Raw genomic sequence first — 19,474 nt, forward strand, 5'->3', positions numbered from 1 at the left:
GTAAGACCTGGACCCTTTTGAACAGGAAGAAACCCTGTAGCTGTAATATTCGAAGAGGGGGATGTCAACAGCTTTAATAATTATTAGTTCATAATGTTTACAGCTGCTACTGATGTGTTTGGATGGTTTTTTTCCTGCACTATTAGGACCAGGTTTTTTGCAAGTTCCTTCACTTAAAGTAGTTGTTGCTGTGTAGAATTCTGTGCTTTATTCATACGACGTTTCTATGCTTTTACTGCTTTTAAGCCTAGCAGCTTTAGATTGCTGCCTCAGTGGTTTACTGTTAAACTTACTGTTTCTGAATTCATCTGAGCTGACCATCATCCTCCTTCATGCAGGGAAAGTTAAGATGACTTGGCAATACCAAAGAATAGTTAGCATTTCCAAAGACTATTCATTTAGATTTTAGGTCCTTAGATTTTCTTGTGCTGGTAATTGTCTGATTTTGTTCAGACAGGTGGTTTTCTTTTGTTTTGGTTACTCAGGGACTTCAGGACTGTTAATGTGTTTACTGAATTTTAATCTTCTTGATAATCTAGAAATTCGGTGTGGCTGAAGTTGGGCTCACAAATAAGTGTCCTTAGAGGCGTGTTGTGTGGGGAGAGTGGTTTTGTGCTTTGCAAGGCTAGGTCGGTTCAGGCTTTAAATCAACCCCGATTTATGCAGATCCTTGTGCTGATTTTTTTTTTTTTTTTCCCCTCTCATCACGGGAAGGACACTCTGCTCTATTTAAACCTTGGCCATCTCATTGGATGAGAGACTAGGAGATGAGGAGTGCAATCAAACCAGGATTTAAAAGTAGAGATGCTGATCAGTTGTATTTTTTGACTGTTTGGTCATGCCGTTAGTAACTGCTCTGGAAGAAAGGGTGTGAAGGATGCTCTCTTTCTTGCTTTCCTTTCCTTCATCAGAAAGTAGGTGTCAGTTACGGAAAAGTGTTTTGACTGCCTGCTTCAAAAATTTGGTACGTTGATCCGCTTTTTTAGTAGCGTGATGGGCTTTTCCTGGGAAAAACATGATAAAGAAAAAGAATTCATTATCTGTGTGGAAAATGTTTTGGCAAGGCATTGTCTTTCATACTCCTTCCTCAGTGAAGTGTGTTTCTCTCTCACTGTGCAGCTGATATGGCTGAATTAAAGACGTAGAAGGTGTTTTGCCCAAAGCCACCATGACATCTCTCTGCAGCCCTCAGGAGCTGCTGCTGATGGCTGAAATTCGTCTCTGTGCTTGTTCCACCAGACATGTCTGCCTTCAGCTCTCCTGCACAGCTTAAATCCCGCTAGTGAGCTACGTCCAAACGGGGCGACAGCTACACGGGGAGATTAAGAACAAACTTTGTCAATACTTCTTCCTTTTTATCTGTATTGTCACCTCCGGTGGCAACCTCCTGGAGGAGATTTGGGTGGCTCCTGACTTCATCTTGCAGCTACCTGCTGTGTACTGCTGCCTTTGTTTTAAAGGGGGATGAAACACAAGACAGGAGTCACGCAGAGTTGTCTGTATGGGATCTCTGTTTAATACTGATGCTGTGTTGGTGTAGAAAGTGCTCATCAAATGGAGAAGCTTAGGCGATTACTGTCTCAGGTGTTGGTAGTGATTTAGGTTAAACTGTCTCATTTCTGTTGAAGGAGAACAGAGGAGCATTAATATATTCAAGGAAAGTGTCTCAACTAGGGGGTTAAGCTTATTAAACTGCTTTTGGACTGGTAGAAGTACAGATGGGAGATTAATGTCATCATGCCTTTAGTTGTAGCAATCATTAAAAGGTGTTTGCTTTGAAAATAGGGGGGAAAGAAAACCATGTTGAAACTCTGGGCTTTGCCTCAGAAATAAAAATCCCTCTGATGCTTGGAACTGGGAAGCAGCTGCTGGAAACCCAGCACTGCTGCCCCTCGGTCAGATTTAGTTTGTCGCACTCATCTTCAAAAATGCTAATGCTATTGGGAGCCAAGATTCATGGAAAGAAAGGAAAATACAACACTTCCTCTGTTTGGTTGCTGAATGTTTCTGATAGAATGCATGGTTATTTTACTAACTTGTATAATTTCATGGTGGTTTTCACTTTCTGCTGATCAGCCTTTCACACAGCACTACTAAAGTAGCGTTTTTAAAAGAATAGAATATACCATTGTCCCCATCTCCCCTGAACAACAAAGAGCGTCAGATAGACTTGCTTCTGAGGTACTTCAAAGTTTCTCACATCACTTCAGAGAAGTGCATCAATCTTCGTGTTCAGATGTGCTTCAAAAAGGAAAAGTATTTTAAAAGGACAGTTAGCCTGTCCATCTGCTACTACAAGTTAAAATGCTAATAAATGATCCTATTTCTCACTCTGAGAGCTATCAAGCCTTCCAATTTGATATGTGAAATTAAAATAGAATTCTGACTTTTCAAGCAATAGTTTTAATAGTTTTCTATGTGTTTAAAAGCACTGAATTATCTTCCTTACACACTGGTCTAAAGTGTTAATTTAAGTGGATTCAGGGTTTCAAGGCCGTGGTAAAATTTTTAATTTTCAGTCACATTCTACCCCAAACCCACCAGAGTTAACTAACAGATATCTTTCAATTGAATTTAGGTGGTTTATGTTAAGCCCATAGTGTAATACATTTAAAGTTTTTTAAACTCTTTTGAGCATGTAATGCACAGAATTTTTCATTATATGAGAGTTTAAGCACTTTATAACAAAAGCATGAGGTTGAGGTGATTACCTGTGTTAGTAAGCATGCATTGCATACTTGAAATGCAAGAAATGTGTTGTTGCTGGATGCATGGGCTTTATTTGATAAGAATACCAACAGTAGTCTTCACAGGAACTTGTTCCTTTTTTCTTTTTTATAGGATGCGAGATACTGCAAGAAAAATAGAAGAAAAATATTTTTCCAATCTTGCAACTCATGTTGAATTTCTTCCGGTTGAATGGAGATCAAAACTTACCCTTGATGGAGGTACATTACCTGGTTCTTTTACTGTTCCAATTGCTTCAGTCTGCAAAATTGTCCCCAGGAGTTTCATACCGTGTTCTCTGCACGTGCCTTGTTTGGATTTTATCATTCTCCTGCATGTAACTCAAGTCCCTCTCATTTTGTTTTTTTAGACACTGTGGATTCCATTACTCCAGATAAAGTACGAGGTTTAAGGGATATGCTGAACAGCAGCGCGATGGATATCATGTATTATACAAGTCCTCTTTACAGAGATGAAGTAAGTGTGTTTTTATGCAAGTTTTACTAGAGCAGGGCATAGAGGCTGAAACAAACTGGACTTAGGAATGTAAGCAAAGCTTCCTTCTGAGAGATCCTGCATGAAGAATACTAACACTTTGCTACTATGTAATGGTCATCCAGAGTAATCAAAATACAGAGTTTTAAGAGTGATAGGAGTAGAGAAACAGCAAAAAGTACAATCAATGTAATTATTTAGAGCAGAGCTGAGATGGGTCTGTAACAGCAGCTTGGAAATGGGAAGGTTTTTTATAGTATTTCATGCCATCTGTATATTCAGAGCAATGGGACTCCACAGAGCTGAGATTCTTCTTACCTCTTGCAAAATCTGTGGATGCTTGTCATTTCATTTTTGTCAGTTCTGCAGGCGGATGGGATGACAGCATGTGCAAACATGCCCAAGCCAGTTTTAATGCATTTGTGTACACTTGCCTTGCAGAAAAGAAAGATGACCCTCAGTTACCTGTTTGTTAGGGGAGTGTTCGTATCCTGGGCGCTCCCATCTTACCTTGCCACAGGTCTGTAGGTACATGTGTGCTTTAATCTGTGTAGCTGTAGAGTGAGCCCGTTAATCAGAGGGGAAAAGCCTTGAATATATGATAAAGTAGCCTGTAAAACACGTACAGTGCATCACTATGCTTTCAAATACGCTATGCTTTCATCATATGCTGTCAAAGTTACGTCTTAAGATAATGCTTCTGCAAAAGTTCCTTGCGCAGAACTTTTCAGGATGGGTGGGTTTGGTCTTGCCATGCCACTTCAAGGCAGTGCATATAACAAATGTCACACAGGGAAGAATAAAATCTGAAGTGCCATGTAGGACCTGTCCTGCAAACCATTGTCAGTAGAGCTAAAAAGTCTTCTTATATTATGACTTCTAGTCTTGGTCTTTACCTTTTTTCCCTGCTGAGAGGACAAACATGCACAAGAAGATAATCTGTTTATTCTCTGATTTGTGGTGCAGTCCAGAATATCAAATTTCAGTCTCATGTAGTATAGGAATACATGTAGAACGGACTAGAAATAAATACAGAACTTCTGGAAATCCTTTCTTTGCTTTAGATGGGCTCTGTTAGACATGAAATCTGTTTACAACTAACGACGATTTGCTGTGCAATAGGAGCTGGTGCTCATGCATTGCTTTATACTTGATGAGGGCAGCAAGGCTGCTCTGGCATTTGGTGGAATAAATGGCAAACTGAAACATGAAGAGGGAATTCTGTATTTTACCAAATGAAAATGCCTTATGTTGAGTTTTGAATTACAAGTAGTGTTTTTGGGTAGACTGCCCATTTTGTTAAAGAACAAATGGTGGCAGTCCAAATAGTTTTGTGTAAAATCGGGGAAATGCAAAGAGTGAACAAATGTGGGATGTTCCTTACCCCCATAAGCACAGTCTGTCTGGCTCATGCCATCTCCTTTGATAAGCTGTATCCTAAAGAAAAATGTCAAAGGATATATGTATTTAAGAAGCTGCTAATGCAGTCTTTTTTTTGGTGACAGAAACGCTTTTCTTTCAGGATTGTGTGTCAATATCTTGAACACCTGAGTGTGTAACCAGCTGGCATTAGCCTTGGGACAAAGTCTCCTTTGTGTGTCACACTTCTGAAAACCCCTGTGGGGACGTTTTAGGATTAGTTTCTACAGGAATTGTAGTTTTTTTTCTGTATTGACTACATTATGTATGGAGCAATGATAATCTTCTTGCAGCCTTGGTGCTCTGTGCGTGGTTAGACTGGGGCAGGGTGAGAGGAGAGAGACTTTCAAAGCTTACGTAGGAATTTGATGCTGCCTTTTATTAAAATTAGGTATGTTTGTCCTTTAGACTGGCAACATAATTTTAAAACATAAACTACCTAATAATAGTTCTTTTCCTGATAGCAGCAGTGATGGTGAGATTGCTAAGAGCCTTTTAAGCTTCCAACACTAGCAATAGGTGCAGCAAAAGCTGTACCTCTCTTGTTGCTCAGTCATGCAGAGTTCATTGTTCAGGGCTTCTGGGTTCTCCACTGCGTATCAGGCTTCTCTGTTATGGAACTGAAGCCAGCATGAACTTTGTAACAAGCGATGAAAACTTCTCCAGCAGTTTTAAAATAGATTCTTTTTAAACTGCATTAGACACTCAGCATGTCTGTGGGCATCTTATGGGAAATGGATTAGTGAGTAAAGTTCAGGTATGCTGGCCAACAATGCATGAAAAATTTAATTCATTGCTCAGTAGAACTGTAGTTTTGCAGGTATATCACCATCCCTCACATACAATAATTGACAAGTAAAATGGGTGTGCTGTGGCTGTGCTTAGATCTGATTACAAAAGACTACATTTTCATCACTGAATCAAGGGAGTTTTCTTGAAATATTTGCAACAAGTTGATCATTACCTTACCATATTCAGACTGAATGGATAAATCTTACAACTTGCTCAAAAGCAAAGTTGTACGATTTGTATTGTTCAAAAAACAAAATGCTATTACAAATGAAATGTTAAAAACTTGAAGAACAGGTTTCTGAAATGCATCTTTCATGTTGCAGCCAAAATGTTTGGGATGCAGGTTTTCTTCTTGTTCATTCAGCTACAGAGCTCGTGTTCTGCCAGTGAGTTGTCAGGGGTGTGACTTCTTGTTTGATTCAGCTCATTTGGTTAGAAGTTGTATAAAGCTCATAGTCATTAAATAGTTTTTGCAGACTTTTTCACCTTTTATTTTGCCTTTACCTACAGAAAGGAGACTTGGTTTGGGATTTAGGGGGTTTTTTTGGTTACTCTTCCTTATCCCAATTTATTTTCTGTGACCTAACTTGACAGAGTTTAAGCACAATAGTATCAAGTTGAGCATTCTTCTGGAAAAACAGTTGGGTATTTTCCCATGTTCATTGTGGAGCTGTTTTGTGGCACTTTGCCCTGAGTGCTCAGAAATGAGCCTTGTCTTCAAGTATTCACATGGTCACATGTTGCTCAGAATTAGTATTCCTGCTCGCCACTTCATCACGCCAACCCGATTCTTTGTGTACTGTGGACGCTCCTAATGCTTTCCATCCAGAAATCCTAAAAGTATCTCAAAAGGAGCTAATTAAACTTTGCTGTGCTCCTGTGAAATAAATTGAGCAGTGCAGCAAGTTCAGCCTAGAGAAGAGTAAAGCCACTGTTCACCTGACAACACTCAACAGTACTTTGATAATGAATTTTCTTTCTACTTCTAAGGATTTTCCCCACATCTAGAACTAACGTCACGGCTTCTTTAAAGCTCTTGACCACCCTTTAAACAACTTAAGGGATTTGCAAGTGGGTAGCCACTATCTTCTTTTAGGGGGAGGAAACCTTGTCATATTGTCTTTCACGTGAGGTAGCAGAGAGCTGTTTCAGATGCAGATGGATTGCTCTGCGAAGCGTTACGGGAGCGTGGTGGATGACCTCCTCTCTGATTTCAGGTATTGTTTCTTCTGTGGCATGGTAGGAGAATATCCAAAAGGTGCCGTTGACTTCTGACATGCAATGTGATACCAGACAGGTATTAATAATTCAGTACAGCCCTATGAACATCTCAGCCTGGTCTCAGAGTTCACTTGGACGATGTCTGCGGCCAACAGATTCAGCTGTGGTGTTTGTGCATGGCTGCAGGTGAATTGTGCTGTGCAGTCCTCACCTGTACAATGATCCCCAGGGAGTAAAACAGAATCCCTCTTTAAACATTACACAGATAATAAGGAAAAGCAATAAATTGATATTTTGATGCACACATGTCTATTTCTAAATGACCAATCATTTCACATTTTAATTCTGACCTTGCTAGTCCCATCTATGGTAACGTAATCTTGGGTTTCAATGTCTTCAGTGGCTGACTTCGTTTCACATCTGTGTCACTGTAGCTTCATATTTCTTTAATAATAAATGGCTGTAGCAGAGATTAAAAAGACTAATTGATGCATAGTAAATTTAGTGTTGTCACCTTCATTATATTGTTAAGTGCTTATTTTACTGATCTTCACTGTACTTACTTGCAGGCTAATTGTAATTCTGTAAATTATTGATATCTGTCTTGGCAGAAAATGCCTTTAGTACAGAATAAAGATTATTTACATCCGTCATCCCAAGCTCTCTAAAGATTTGGTGCAAATATTGCAGTAGCCTCAGAAGATTAGTAGGAGATGTTTATGGATTACTTCTGCCACAGCTGAAGTGCAGGGAAACGTGGTGGTTATTGAACATTTCTCACCAGCTGAGGAGAGGAAACGAAGAAGCCGGGGTCTGGGACGTGGTGGCTGTGGGCTCGGGGTTAGAGGTGCATTACAGGCTTTAGGAGGCCAGGGGGAATGCAGTGTAATGCAGCTAACGTAGCATTGCTCCCTTGGGCAAACTTCACTGTCCACCTTGAAACAGCTTGATGGTTTGCTATTATACACATATTAAAAAGGAGAATTAATGACTATGCTCTTGAAATTCAGGACAAGTATTAACTTCTACTAGAGCTTTCATCCCTCTTTGATATGAGGTTTTGCAATGGAAATGTCCTTCTCCTATGCACTCCTTTCAGCAATAAAAGGCAGTTGTTTTATGTGTGTTTGAAAACAAGAGGGATGTGAAGGAGGAAATTTTTAGCTGAGACTATTTCAACACTGGTTTCAACTCTGTTGAACATTATAGACAAGGAGCTGCTTGGCAGCACTTTCATGGCTTGCTTAATTCATTTGATTGTCCTTGAATGTATACTCAACTTTATCAAGTGATTGGTTACTGGTTCTGCCTGAACCTAAACCTAGTCTTGAACAGAGTGACTTGGTTAGAAATGGGTCAGATTCTGCTTTTCAACAGAGAGATGGTCACTGAGAGAGAGACTCGGGTCTGAGCAGATCCTTTTTCTGTAACGTCACTAAGACACGCAGCCGTTCCTGTCTGTTCACACAGCTTGTTCTGGCCTCTCATCTGTTGTTGTGACAATCTCCTGGCATACATCAGTGATGCAGTCAGGAAGCGTGACAACTGTTGTATTCTGAAGGGTCAACAGTCTCACCATCTCTGCATTGTGTGCTGGCACGTTCTCCTGGTTCACGTGAAGCAAACACTCCTTGTCTTTGCTTTCATGGTCCTTTACAATCCATCCTTGAACTGCAGATCTTTTGTTGGCTTTTAAGGACCTTCTTCTACCTCCAGTTGGCTCACGCACCTTCTTACTGCCTGGTTGCTGAATTTCAAACGAGTTTGCACTTTCTCCTGAAGTTCTCTTGACATTTGGAGGGAGCTGCTTGCATAACTCACTGTTCCTCAGATCTCCTTAAAATTCCTTTCCCACGAAGCCTACAAAAACAGACATGCTATTCAAGCTGGAGGGGTACAGAGGTCAGGTTTCCTGCACTCCCTTTTCATATGTAGCTAATCTTATTTTTTTTCTCTTGGGCTTCAAGCTGTTCATTTGAGTAGATTGTCCAGTGGGTGAGGGTCCTGCGGCGACGGCAGAGAGAAAGGAGCTCTGAAAGTTACAGCAAGGGGGTGGTCAGAGCTGAGAGCAGTCTCAGAAGAGGACAATCAGCATAGCCCAAGGGGAGAACAAGTGTTTTTGTTGGATTTGACAGATCAAAGAGGTTGGGACTGGAGTGCTATAGCCAAGTTTTGGCAGCAAGCAGGTCACTGAGGATTTGAGCAAGAGCTCCGTGTTACTTCTGTACTCAGGGTGCCAGCAGGGGTTTTGTACTCCTTGTTTTCTTGAAAAAAAACCCTTCATTTCCTGGATATTGAGGGGAAAATGTAATTTTCTACCCCAGAACTTTTGGCATGTACTGAAAAGCCCCTTCAACCCCAGCAATCTGCCTGCTAGAATGAGCTGGGGGTGAAGTTCTTCCTCCTGCCTGGATCTCCTTGGTGTGGGTCCAGGAGGTGTTTGTCCACCACGCACCCAGCCGACTTCCTTTTGCTTTGTAAGAAACAGGCATGCTTATTTATGCTGGTGTCTTGCAAGGCTTCTTTTGCGTCAGAGGAGGAACAAACAGCTGTTTTGGATGCTGGTACCAGGGATTTAGAGGTTTGTTTTTTTCCAGCTCAGCACAGGATGCTGTTAATGTTCTGCACAAAAGGGCTTCAGCTGAGACAGGCAGCAGCTCTGGGTGTTTCACTGCTTACGTGGTTACTTGCTCCCCATCAAGATCCAGCAGTTCAGGCTTACCCAATACCCAAGAGGTAATTAGAGACATGATCCTTCTGCCTCTTTTATCAGCCTTGCCACAGCTCCTTCTTCTGCCTGAGATGACAGTAGCGTGTCTCATCTGCATCAGCCTCCCATCTTGTCTTTATAAAACACAGGCCCTTGCCACCAGGATTCCTGAACAGGTGGAATGGGCTGTTATTTTGTGGACTTCTTGGAAGCCGTATATGCCAAGCAGGCGTAGAAGTAGAAGGCAGAGGGGATTTTTGGCCTGATCAAATCCAGAAACCTGTTCCTTGGTCGACAGTCTGGTTTCTGGCTTCCCCTCGAATTACACAGCTGACCCGCTGGCTCTCTGTGAATGTGCAGAAAGACCATTCCTTGGTCTGCCTTTAATTTGGTTTGTGAAGGGCATAGAGCACTTAACCTCAGTTTGTCAGAATATAGGCTGATGACTTCTGAGCAACTTGATCCTGCAGGCTTGAGTTCCCCACATGGAAGATTTATTGGCAAAACTTCAGTTGATAAAGGGAGCTTCAGGCGACTAGTAATCAATCTCCTTCTCATGAAGCAAAAAATGAAACACGTTCCCAGAAGAGCTTCGCAGAGAAACAGCAGTGTAGCACATCTGCTCAGTTGTCCGGTGGCGTTTTTTCTCCATTCACCTTGTTTTGCTGAGATCTTTGACTGATGGAAGTCAAGTCTCTCCCTTGCCCTTTGGGACCAGACTAGAATATGTAGGAAACACATCGATTTCTTGCACGCTGCTCTGTCAAACTGTATCATAGGCTGTGTCTCAAGTGCCTGTGCTTCTGCTGGTATTGAGCAGGTCTGAAAATTTAATAGTACGTAAGGGCAGCCTGAGAATTGTGTGGTGCTTCATGTCCCTGATTATGACTTGCCATAAAATCAGTCTTGGAAATTTGATTGTATTAAAGGCTTAAGTCATTGCAAAGTCCTGCTTTATTTGTATTTCATGTTCTCTGGGTATCTGTGAGTATTTGCAGGGGTACATCTACAAGGCTTGTAGCATTTTAATCCTACACTAAACTTTTGCACTGAAACAATTGGTCTGCAAAAGGTGCTTAGGAAATTTTTCCTGAAAAATCAGAACAGGGAGAAAGGACTTTTCAGGGGAAGAAAATAGGAACACTGGAAAATTTTCTGTACCTTTCTTTCAAATATTGAAGTGTCCTCAGGCTGATGCTGAATTAATGCTGTGGTACAAAGGTCAGCTGGGAGGAAGGTATTTGATATGGCTATTTTTTTTTAAGAAATAGGAAGTGTTCTACAGATGTTTGATCTGTTCAGTAACAGACACGTAAGCGTGCTGTGTTTCACTGGTCCTCCTGGAAGAGCTGAGGGTAATGGAGCAGAGCAGAGCAGCCAGCAGATTAGCAGTCAGAGCAGCAAGCAGCGTTGGTGGGAGCAGCTGCACAGGAAAAAAAAATTCAACTCAATCAACTGCTTGCCACATTTATTCTTTTGTGAGATATTCGAGCTTGTTTAGTCTGTGGGAGAAGCCTTAGGAGATGGTAATATGGGTCGGGCAGTAACTCAAGGAAACTCTAGGCTTTTTGTGGGGAAAACCTTGCTGAAAGCCCTGCTGGGGGGGCTGAAGAAACAGCGCTTTGTGAATGTTCGGTCCCACTGGTCCCCAGTATAAGCTGGGAACTGGGAGAGAGGAGGCAAGAGGGTTGATGGAAAGAGAGAAGGGTCTGGTCATGTTGCATTTCACTGTTGACTTTTTTTTTCTTGGATGATTCCTGCTTTCCTGTTTTCAGGCAAAAACAGCAGGTGCTTCCTAAGCACATAATAGATCCCATGGACTGGCAGACGGTGAGGCTTGGGGTTGGCAGAAGCACCGGGGAAACCAGCGGGGAAAGGGCTCCCTTTATCAGGAGGTCGTTGGATGTAGGTGCTGTGAGAGCAGGAGAAGCTGTCAGCAAGCTCTGGGTCAGGAAAAAGACAAGCTGTGGTTAAAAAAAAAAATACTTCAGCTCTTAAAGTTGGTTTTAATTACAATGATGCTGTTTAGGAGAGAAAATTTGCTAGGTAGTTCTATTTTTCATGTTTAATTCCAATGAAAAAAGTTAGTTTTTCACAAATATAAAGACAATTGGTGTTTATAGAAGGTATTATTATATGGAGTGTTAGGATATATATCAAGCTGTAACTACACAAGAGATTTGAAAGCACTTCATGTTACACTTGCTGGACTAAAGCCCTTTTCAAACCAAGCTTTTCTTTTACAAGTTAGAATACTGTACGCTTTTTAAGACTAAGAAAGCAAATCAGGATTAAATATTATCTTAACTTCATATACTGCTTAACCAAATAATTTTTTAGCTGGGACTTAAAGTGAGTATGTTTTTTCTTCTCCTTTTTTTTTTCTTTATACTAAAAGTTTCCATTTCTAATCTTAGTGCTGATACAGAACTGTTGGCAAGATACAGACATCCATAAGCGCTCGCTGCAGGTGGAGGGCTTCTGTTTTTGTCATAGCAGCAAACCAGACCATTCATAGTGCCTGCAAATCTGGAGGCTTTACTACAGCAGACCTTCTACTCTACAATTAAGCTAGGTAACCAGTGATTTGGAGTTTGGAAACAATCTTGATCAGATGATTTAGTTGAATTAAGTGCTTGGACTCTGGTCTGCAAACTTCCAAATACACAGCTATTTGGAAATCCATGCAGTTTCTTAGTTGCTATTCATGTTTTTGCCTAACTTCTCAGTAACAGCATGTTTTTTAAGGAGCAGGACAGTTAAAAACAGGGTTGGACTTGGTGTCCAACCAGGACTTCCCAAGAATATTCTGTCTTATGCCCCCAGATTGCAAGAGAACAAGGCCTTTGTAATGAAATGCCATGATGCCAGAAGCTTAGTTACCCGTTCTGTGCCTATGGGCTGTGGGGGAGACTGACATGATATCATTCTTCCTGGAAGATATCTGCTTTTCCAGGGAAATAAGCTGTGCAGGAATAGGGTACAGGAGAGTAGGGTACAGGGCTGTTGAGCAAGTTGGGCAGGACATTGGGAGTGACAGCTTTTATGCAACAAGAAACCAAGGGAAGTGGTTGAGTTGCTGTGCATCTTACTTTTCCCACCACGGAAGAAATTTGGGGATGCTGAGATATATTAATACAGCTTATTTAGGATTTTTTTTAAAACAAGATGACATTACTTCTCTCCCTGCTGTACTGACAGGGATGCTGGAAGCTGTGATGAGTCCAGCACTGGTTTGCTTGGCATTTTTTACACTGCCAACTCTGAAATCTGAAGGCAGTGCTCCATCCAGAGTGTCTGCTCTATGGCTGGGGGTCCCGGGCTCCCTGCTGAGCTCCCTGATGGCAACGTTGGCTCCGTTGGAGGGCACCAGAGCAGCCAGCCACGCAAACTGCTGGATATCAGCATTCCCTCAGTTCACTGAGCTCCTGGCAGGAATCCCAAAACACTTTGATTTCAACACGTCTCTGCTGTTTTGTTTTGGGTTTTAATCAAAACCTTTTTAAATTGAGAAAATGCCAGCCAGCCAAAACTAGTCCTGATTTCTATTTTCAGCTCCAACTCTTGCTAAAACCTCTGCCTCTTTGTTCATGTGCGAAAGTCTGAATAGAGCCAAATGCAAGAATAGGCAGCATCACAGTCAAAAATACTTGAAAATGTACTATTATTTCTCCTTATTTCTCCAAGCTGTTGCAAGGCTTTGTTAATCATTTCACAGTCCTTTAGGCACAGGGTTTGATGTGTGGATTCTCGCTCAGTAAAATGTGTACCAAACACTGACAGTCCTAGTGCCACTCATATTTATATTCGGTAATGATTCAGGCTCTTGAAAAATCATGTTCAAATTACATGTTCTATAGCTTTAATTTCCTGTTGCTAACAAGGGAATGATTTGCAATTTCTTGTTTGTCCTCCTCTATGCCACAGCCTGGAAGCATTGCTCAGTTACCATGCTGAGTTTCACAAAGAAAGCTGCTGGTTTTGTATTGTCTAGTTCCTAAATCTCATGGCTTTCACCGTTTCTACTTTCTGTGAATCTGAACATTTTTATGGATATGTACCCTAGTGTAGGATTTGAAGCATATAAGCCTCTTAAGACTCAATTAACATAGGACCAATATATATTTATTGCAGTAGGACTGTAGGATTAGCCTATGATGTTTGAGAACCATGCTGCATTCCTGCTTTTCCCCCCAAAACCCTCCTAGAAACCCATAACCAGAGAACTGGTTTTCTTCGCGTTATTTCTATCGAATGTTCAAATTCTGGCTCTGCCTGTCTCATTTGTGCTTTTTCTCCTCCCAGATCTTCCTTTTGCCTGAGATGAGGCTTTTTATTCTTTAGCAGCATCATTTCATTCTGATTCCTTTGGAAGAAATTACAATAGGAGCGGTACGGTAGGAGGGGGAGTGGGACAGAAAGCTGCATCTCCTTGTAGCCAAGCAGTGGGCAGAATAATGAAAGACTTGATGAGTTCAAGTATGCTTTACAAAGATCCAAAAGCAATTTGAGGATATTTTCCCAGAACCCATTTAGGCTGTCACTGTAGTATCTGAGCATATCCATTTTAGTGGATTTATCTTCCCAGTCCCCCGCAATGAGGTAGGAATGCTGCTGCTGCTCACTTTGATAAATGGAGAAGAGAGAGTATGACTTGTCTAGGCTTATGTGCCAAGCTTGTGGCAGAGATGTGAGTTGATTCCAGATCATGTGTGGCTCAGGCTGCTTCCAGCCTCCTTAGGTTAAAAAAGGAGCTGAACCTCTGACACAGGAGAAACATTCAGTGCTGTGAAAAGGTATAGAAACGAGCAATAAAGGAAACACAGCTGTGTTAATCCTTGCTGTTGTGCTAATGGACTGCTAGTGAAAACCAAGGACCCTTGCTATTGCTCACCTCAGAGGATGCTGGTAAGCATTTTAAGCCCAGCTGTCATTTGTTTAAGGGTTTATTTCAATTTAATGCCTTGGACTGTGTAGTGTAGCAGTTCTAGGGTTACCATGTGTCGTGTGTGGTGGTTGCTGCTGGGTCTGGAGGGGAGAGATGAACCACTGGAGTCAGTGACAGTCAACCAAGCTGTTGCTGCTGACCATAAGAGTTTACTCATCTTCCCAGCCTAAGTGAACAGACCATCATGCTCATCCTAGTTGCATGCTCGAGAGGCTGGTCAGTGCAGTACATCAACATGCATGAACAGGAGTAATAAGATGTTGATATTAAACTTTCTTTCCTTACCCTCTTGAAACAGCTGGTGAAAGGGCTGCAGCAGGAGCTGAACCGCCTATACACACTCTTCTGCTCCCGGAATCCAGAGTTTGAGGAGAAAGGAGGGAAAGTCTCAATTGTGTCCCACTCGCTGGGCTGTGTAATCACCTACGACATCATGACTGGCTGGAACCCGGTCAGGCTGTACGAACAGTTGCTGCAGAAGGAAGAGGAGGAGCTTGAAGACCGTTGGATGAGCTATGAGGAGCAACGTTTACTTGAAGAACTTTACATAACTAAACAACGGTAATACATCCACTTCTGATTATTAAAGGAGAAAGCCACGTCCCTAGATGACACCCTTGGAGTGTTTCCAGAACCCACCATGACTGTTATCTTTTGTGATTGATGTTGTTCTGCTGGTGCTGAATGGCAGGGGGAAATGCTAAGCACAAGACTGAGCAGGCACAGGGAGCTGGCACCACTAATAGGAGCTCTGAATCCGTGTCCTATGGGCAACTAGCTACTGCTCACTGACCAAATGTTCAGGGAGCAGATCATAGCCAGGAAGAAAGAAGGTCAGGCCTTTAGTCCTCCAGATACTTGAGGAGAAGCACAACAAAGTAGCTTGCAGGTGGGCAGTGAGCTGTAACACTGAGCAGAACCTGAGCAGTGAAATTCCTACATTTCTAGAGGAAAATGGGAAGTTTTGTCCTAGGCTCAGCTTGGAAATTGACCTTCACCAGCTGGATAAAGGTGTTGTAATTGCTGTGATGGGGCTTATGGGGTTGCTACTTTGCTCTGGATCATTTACTAGCTGCTTCTTGCTGCCATCTAGAAGTGATGGTGCTGTTTGGAGTGCAAAGCAGCACTGCCCACTGTGACAAACAGGATCTTGTTTTCAGCACCTTGCAAGTGCTGGTAGGGGTTTGCAGTGTTAGGGAACCTTGCACATCATCGTGATGTGTCCACAGTGTTAAGGTGACTTCCCTGTCCTAACTTGGATATTGAGGTACTATGAGACACCTGTAGATAGAGAATCTAGTAATAGTATCTTAAGGTTCCATCTTTCCAGTGGGAAGTGAGGAAAAATCATATCAGTTATTTTGGGTTCCTTCTTGAAACCTATCTTAGTATTGGCAGTGCTTTGGAAGCGTTTATATAGCATCAGATCTCCTGCAGTGCTTGAAATCAGTATGTGTGTAATTAGGGATTGGTACAGGACATCTCTGTCAGCTGCAGGGCTGGATAAAGTATTATCTTTCTGAGGAAGGGAAGCAAGAAACCTAATGAAGTTGTCTAGTGGTAAGATGACCCTTCAGGCATATCACTAGCATATGATCAGGGAAAAATTACCATTTTCACACAGCTCCAGCTCCTTAGTCATCCTCTGAGGTGCTTCAGGTTGCATCCACAGTAATCCAAGTATCATTTGACACTGGCACTTCTCTGTAGTTAGAGTGGCTCTCCATTTTGTGAGCCATCTTAGTGCAATTCAGTCTGAAAGGATAGAAAACACACTGCTGATGTCCTGTAACTTCTGGATTTCTAGTATTGTAAAGTTGGCAAACACACAGTGGATTTCTGGAAATGCTTATGCCTGAGTAGAGTGTGTTGTAGCATGTGTAAATTGTAGAATAACATACAGCATGTGAGGTTGTGTATTGGAAATCTTCGACAACAGTTCACAAGAGTCAAGAATTCCGCGTGCAGCCTTTTTTAGGACTGAATCACATTCGTTAAAGCATACAAACTTTTTTTGAAAGTACTGGGAAGTCTTTGAGAAGTTTCAGCTGCAGACCTGCTTCTTTGTGATCAGGATGGCAGAGGTTAAGCTTAGTGTATTTGTTTACATAATGCTTTTGTGGAACTTGAAGAGATGGTGTTTTCCTGCTCTAAAGCAGGCGTAGTGTTCTAGTGTTGGGATGGGGAACAGTTTTACCAGTCCATATGGTGCTTTATTTTGTAGCTGCTTCTTTAAATTCAGGCTAACTAGAAAAACAGGTGAACAACCTTTTTTTAATGATAGTTGAAAGGGTGGGATACTGTCCTCCAGCTATTCCACTTGGGCCGTGGAGTTTCCTGTGGCTTTTGTTGGGGTTTTTTATTAAAAAACAAAACAAAAAAACACCAAACAAAACAGGTGATTTAGCTGCAAAAACACCAAGGAAATGGGAGGTGAGTCACCTACTCCTGAGGAAGGAGGGTGAGCAGATGCTTGGGGTGGTGAACAAGGAAACTGTCATGTCTTGATGGATTCCTTCTGTGGTCAGAGAAATGGTATTTCACATACTTTGATTCTTAATCAATTGGACTGCATCCAAGAAATACTGACACCATCACTCTCTCTTCCCAGCAGACAAAACTGTGTTGGACCCCACAGGAATGCCTGTTTGGATCAGAGAGGTTAAGGCTACATTTTTTATTGGATCTCAGAAAGATCTCTATTTTCTAGGTTGAGAGAGATAGAAGAGAGGTTACATGGGTTAAAGGCATCCACCATATCAAAACCACCTGTCTTAAAGTTTAAGGTATGTATGTTCGAGGGGTTTTACTGAATGTTCTACTTGCTGTAAAAATACACCTGCAATATGAGTTATTCTACTTACTTTTTTTTCCATGTCCCTAGACATGATGTTTAGAGAATAATCTTAATGTATTGGTTGAAGTGTGTGTAAAGATGTTACTGTATTCATATATTACTATTTAGTACAAATATATATGTTTATGTAAATATATAAACCTGTGTAAGCTGGTGCAGGGTCTGGAGCACATGTCGTATGAGGAGCGGCTGAGGGAACTGGGGTTGTTTAGTCTGGAGAAGAGGAGGCTGAGGGGAGACCTCATGGCCCTCTACAACTCCCTGAGAGGAGGTTGCAGAGAACTGAGGATGAGTCTCTTGAACCAAGTAATAAGCGACAGGACAAGAGGGAATGGCCTCAAGCTGCGCCAGGGCAGGGTCAGACTGGCTCTTAGGAAGTATTTCTTTGCAGAAGGGGTTGTTGGGCGTTGGAATGGGCTGCCCAGGGCAGGGGGGGAGTCCCCATCCCTGGAGGGGTTGAAGAGTCGGGTTGACCCAGCGCTGAGAGATCTGGTGTAGTTGGGATCTGTCAGTGTGAGGTTAATGGTTGGACTGGAGGATCTTCAAGGTCTTTTCCAACCGAGATGATTCTGTGTGATTCTGTGATTACATAATATATATACATTACCTGTACATATTACACACACACGTACAACTATGTGGGAAGGTAAAAGCTGTTTGGCAAATTACATTAATCACCTATCTTTAACAATTTCACTTCTACTTTATTGACTAATCCATTTTCCTTGGGGACTACTTCTAACATGTCACATCTCTGAGAAAATCTGATTGAATTTCCTCCAGCAGTGGATTTTATAGAATCATGGAATGGTTTGGGTTGGAAGGGACCTTAATGACCATCCAGTCCCACCCCCCTGCCACAGGCAGGGACACCTTCCACTAGCCCAGGTTGCTCAAAGCCCCGTCCAGCCTGGCCTTGAACCCTTCCAGGGAGGGGGCAGCCACTTCTCTGGGCAACCTGTTTCCTTCCAAATTACTCTGGTCTGACAGTTAGCACAAGTTACTTTTAGTCTTATGAAATAGATTGCTTGCTGATCAGCTGTACAAATTGCTAGGATTTCTCATCACTGGGAAAAGGCATTTTCTAGCTGCTTGATGGGATGTGCAACACCTTCTAGTTGCTTGACTATATCCTGAAATATTAAACCATAGAAGTGTGACATGATAGATGAGAACAAAACAGATTATTGTTTCTTAACTTGCCATTTTTCTTTCCTTCTGAGTTCAGAAGGACTCCTAGAAGCCAAGGTCAACCTTGAACCATAAAAAAGAGGAAACTAACCATAATTCAATTTGTCATAGCCTTCTCCTTTTCATCACTGCTTAAAAACATGTATCACGCTATTATCTCTACCATCAAGGAAGCTGGAGTCAAGCTGATACTTCTCCAGCTCTGTGAAAGATTATTCTTCACTCAGTTGCATTTAGACTGAAGATTTTTTGAACAGATGCTTTTAGAGGGAGTAGGAAAGGAGGGGAAAAGAAAGGGGGAAGAAAGAGGACTGTATCAATCCAAATTACTGCAGTACATCCTTTTTCTTACCCTTACTGAAAGGAAGATGTTTGTTTCTGTGAAGCTTTACACTAGTGACTCCCATTGCTTGAGTACCATGCCTGAGACAGCTCCAGGGGAAGAGAGAGGCTTTCCGTGAACATGATGGCAAAGTGCTTCTGCCAAGGGAGGATTTCTGCAGGGTGTCATTGAAAGACAATTGCTGATCAGCAAGCCAGTCCTGCTTATGGAGGGTGACTAGCTTGTTGAAAGAGAACTAACTGCTTTGTAGGTACCAACTACCAGCACCTTGGCTCTTTGCGGCAGATCAGAGCTCTGGTTTGATCATGAGTTGCTATTAACTACGAGTGCTTGATCCACAAATGACGTTGGTCTGTGTGATGCAGGAGAGTTTGGTCACTGATCTTCTTAGGCTGTATTACACAAGGAAACAGGCATCTACAGCTGTAATGAAAAAGGCTAGCCACTGTCAACGCGTTGCCTCTTTTATGGACTGAAACAAATTAAGCTTCCCAGGATGAAAGTCACTAGTCCTACATTAATTGGAGTTAGGCGTGCTTGATGTTGAGGAAGCACAAAGGTAGCTTTTGGCAAGACAAATGTGAGAATAAATACAGCAGCTAACTTGGCTGGGATTTAATATTAGAAGAAATGATTGTGTTTAACTGACCCTTTGGGGAGGAAAAAAAAACCCTTGAAGATATGGAGTGTCTTGGACTCTAATCATGTATTGGACAAGCCACCAGAATGAGAACTTGAGAGTGAGGTATTTTATGGCTCTCTTTCCTCTAC

General features: G+C 42.0%; 1 protein-coding gene across 2 annotated transcripts in view; it reads left to right on the top strand.

Moving 5' to 3' along the window:
* Nucleotides 1-19,474, top strand: part of DDHD1 (DDHD domain containing 1) — a 68,972-nt gene that overhangs the window by 39,975 nt on the left and 9,523 nt on the right. For both annotated transcript variants that reach the window (XM_074821113.1, XM_074821114.1), the window contains 4 exons: nt 2,842-2,948; nt 3,098-3,204; nt 14,611-14,873; nt 17,023-17,098. In XM_074821113.1, coding sequence (XP_074677214.1) covers nt 2,842-2,948; nt 3,098-3,204; nt 14,611-14,873; nt 17,023-17,098 — 553 coding nt within the window. The remainder of the gene's footprint in view (nt 1-2,841; nt 2,949-3,097; nt 3,205-14,610; nt 14,874-17,022; nt 17,099-19,474) is intronic.

Source organism: Strix aluco, chromosome 4, assembly GCF_031877795.1.
Source record: "Strix aluco isolate bStrAlu1 chromosome 4, bStrAlu1.hap1, whole genome shotgun sequence".
Taxonomy (NCBI): Eukaryota; Metazoa; Chordata; class Aves; order Strigiformes; family Strigidae; genus Strix; species Strix aluco.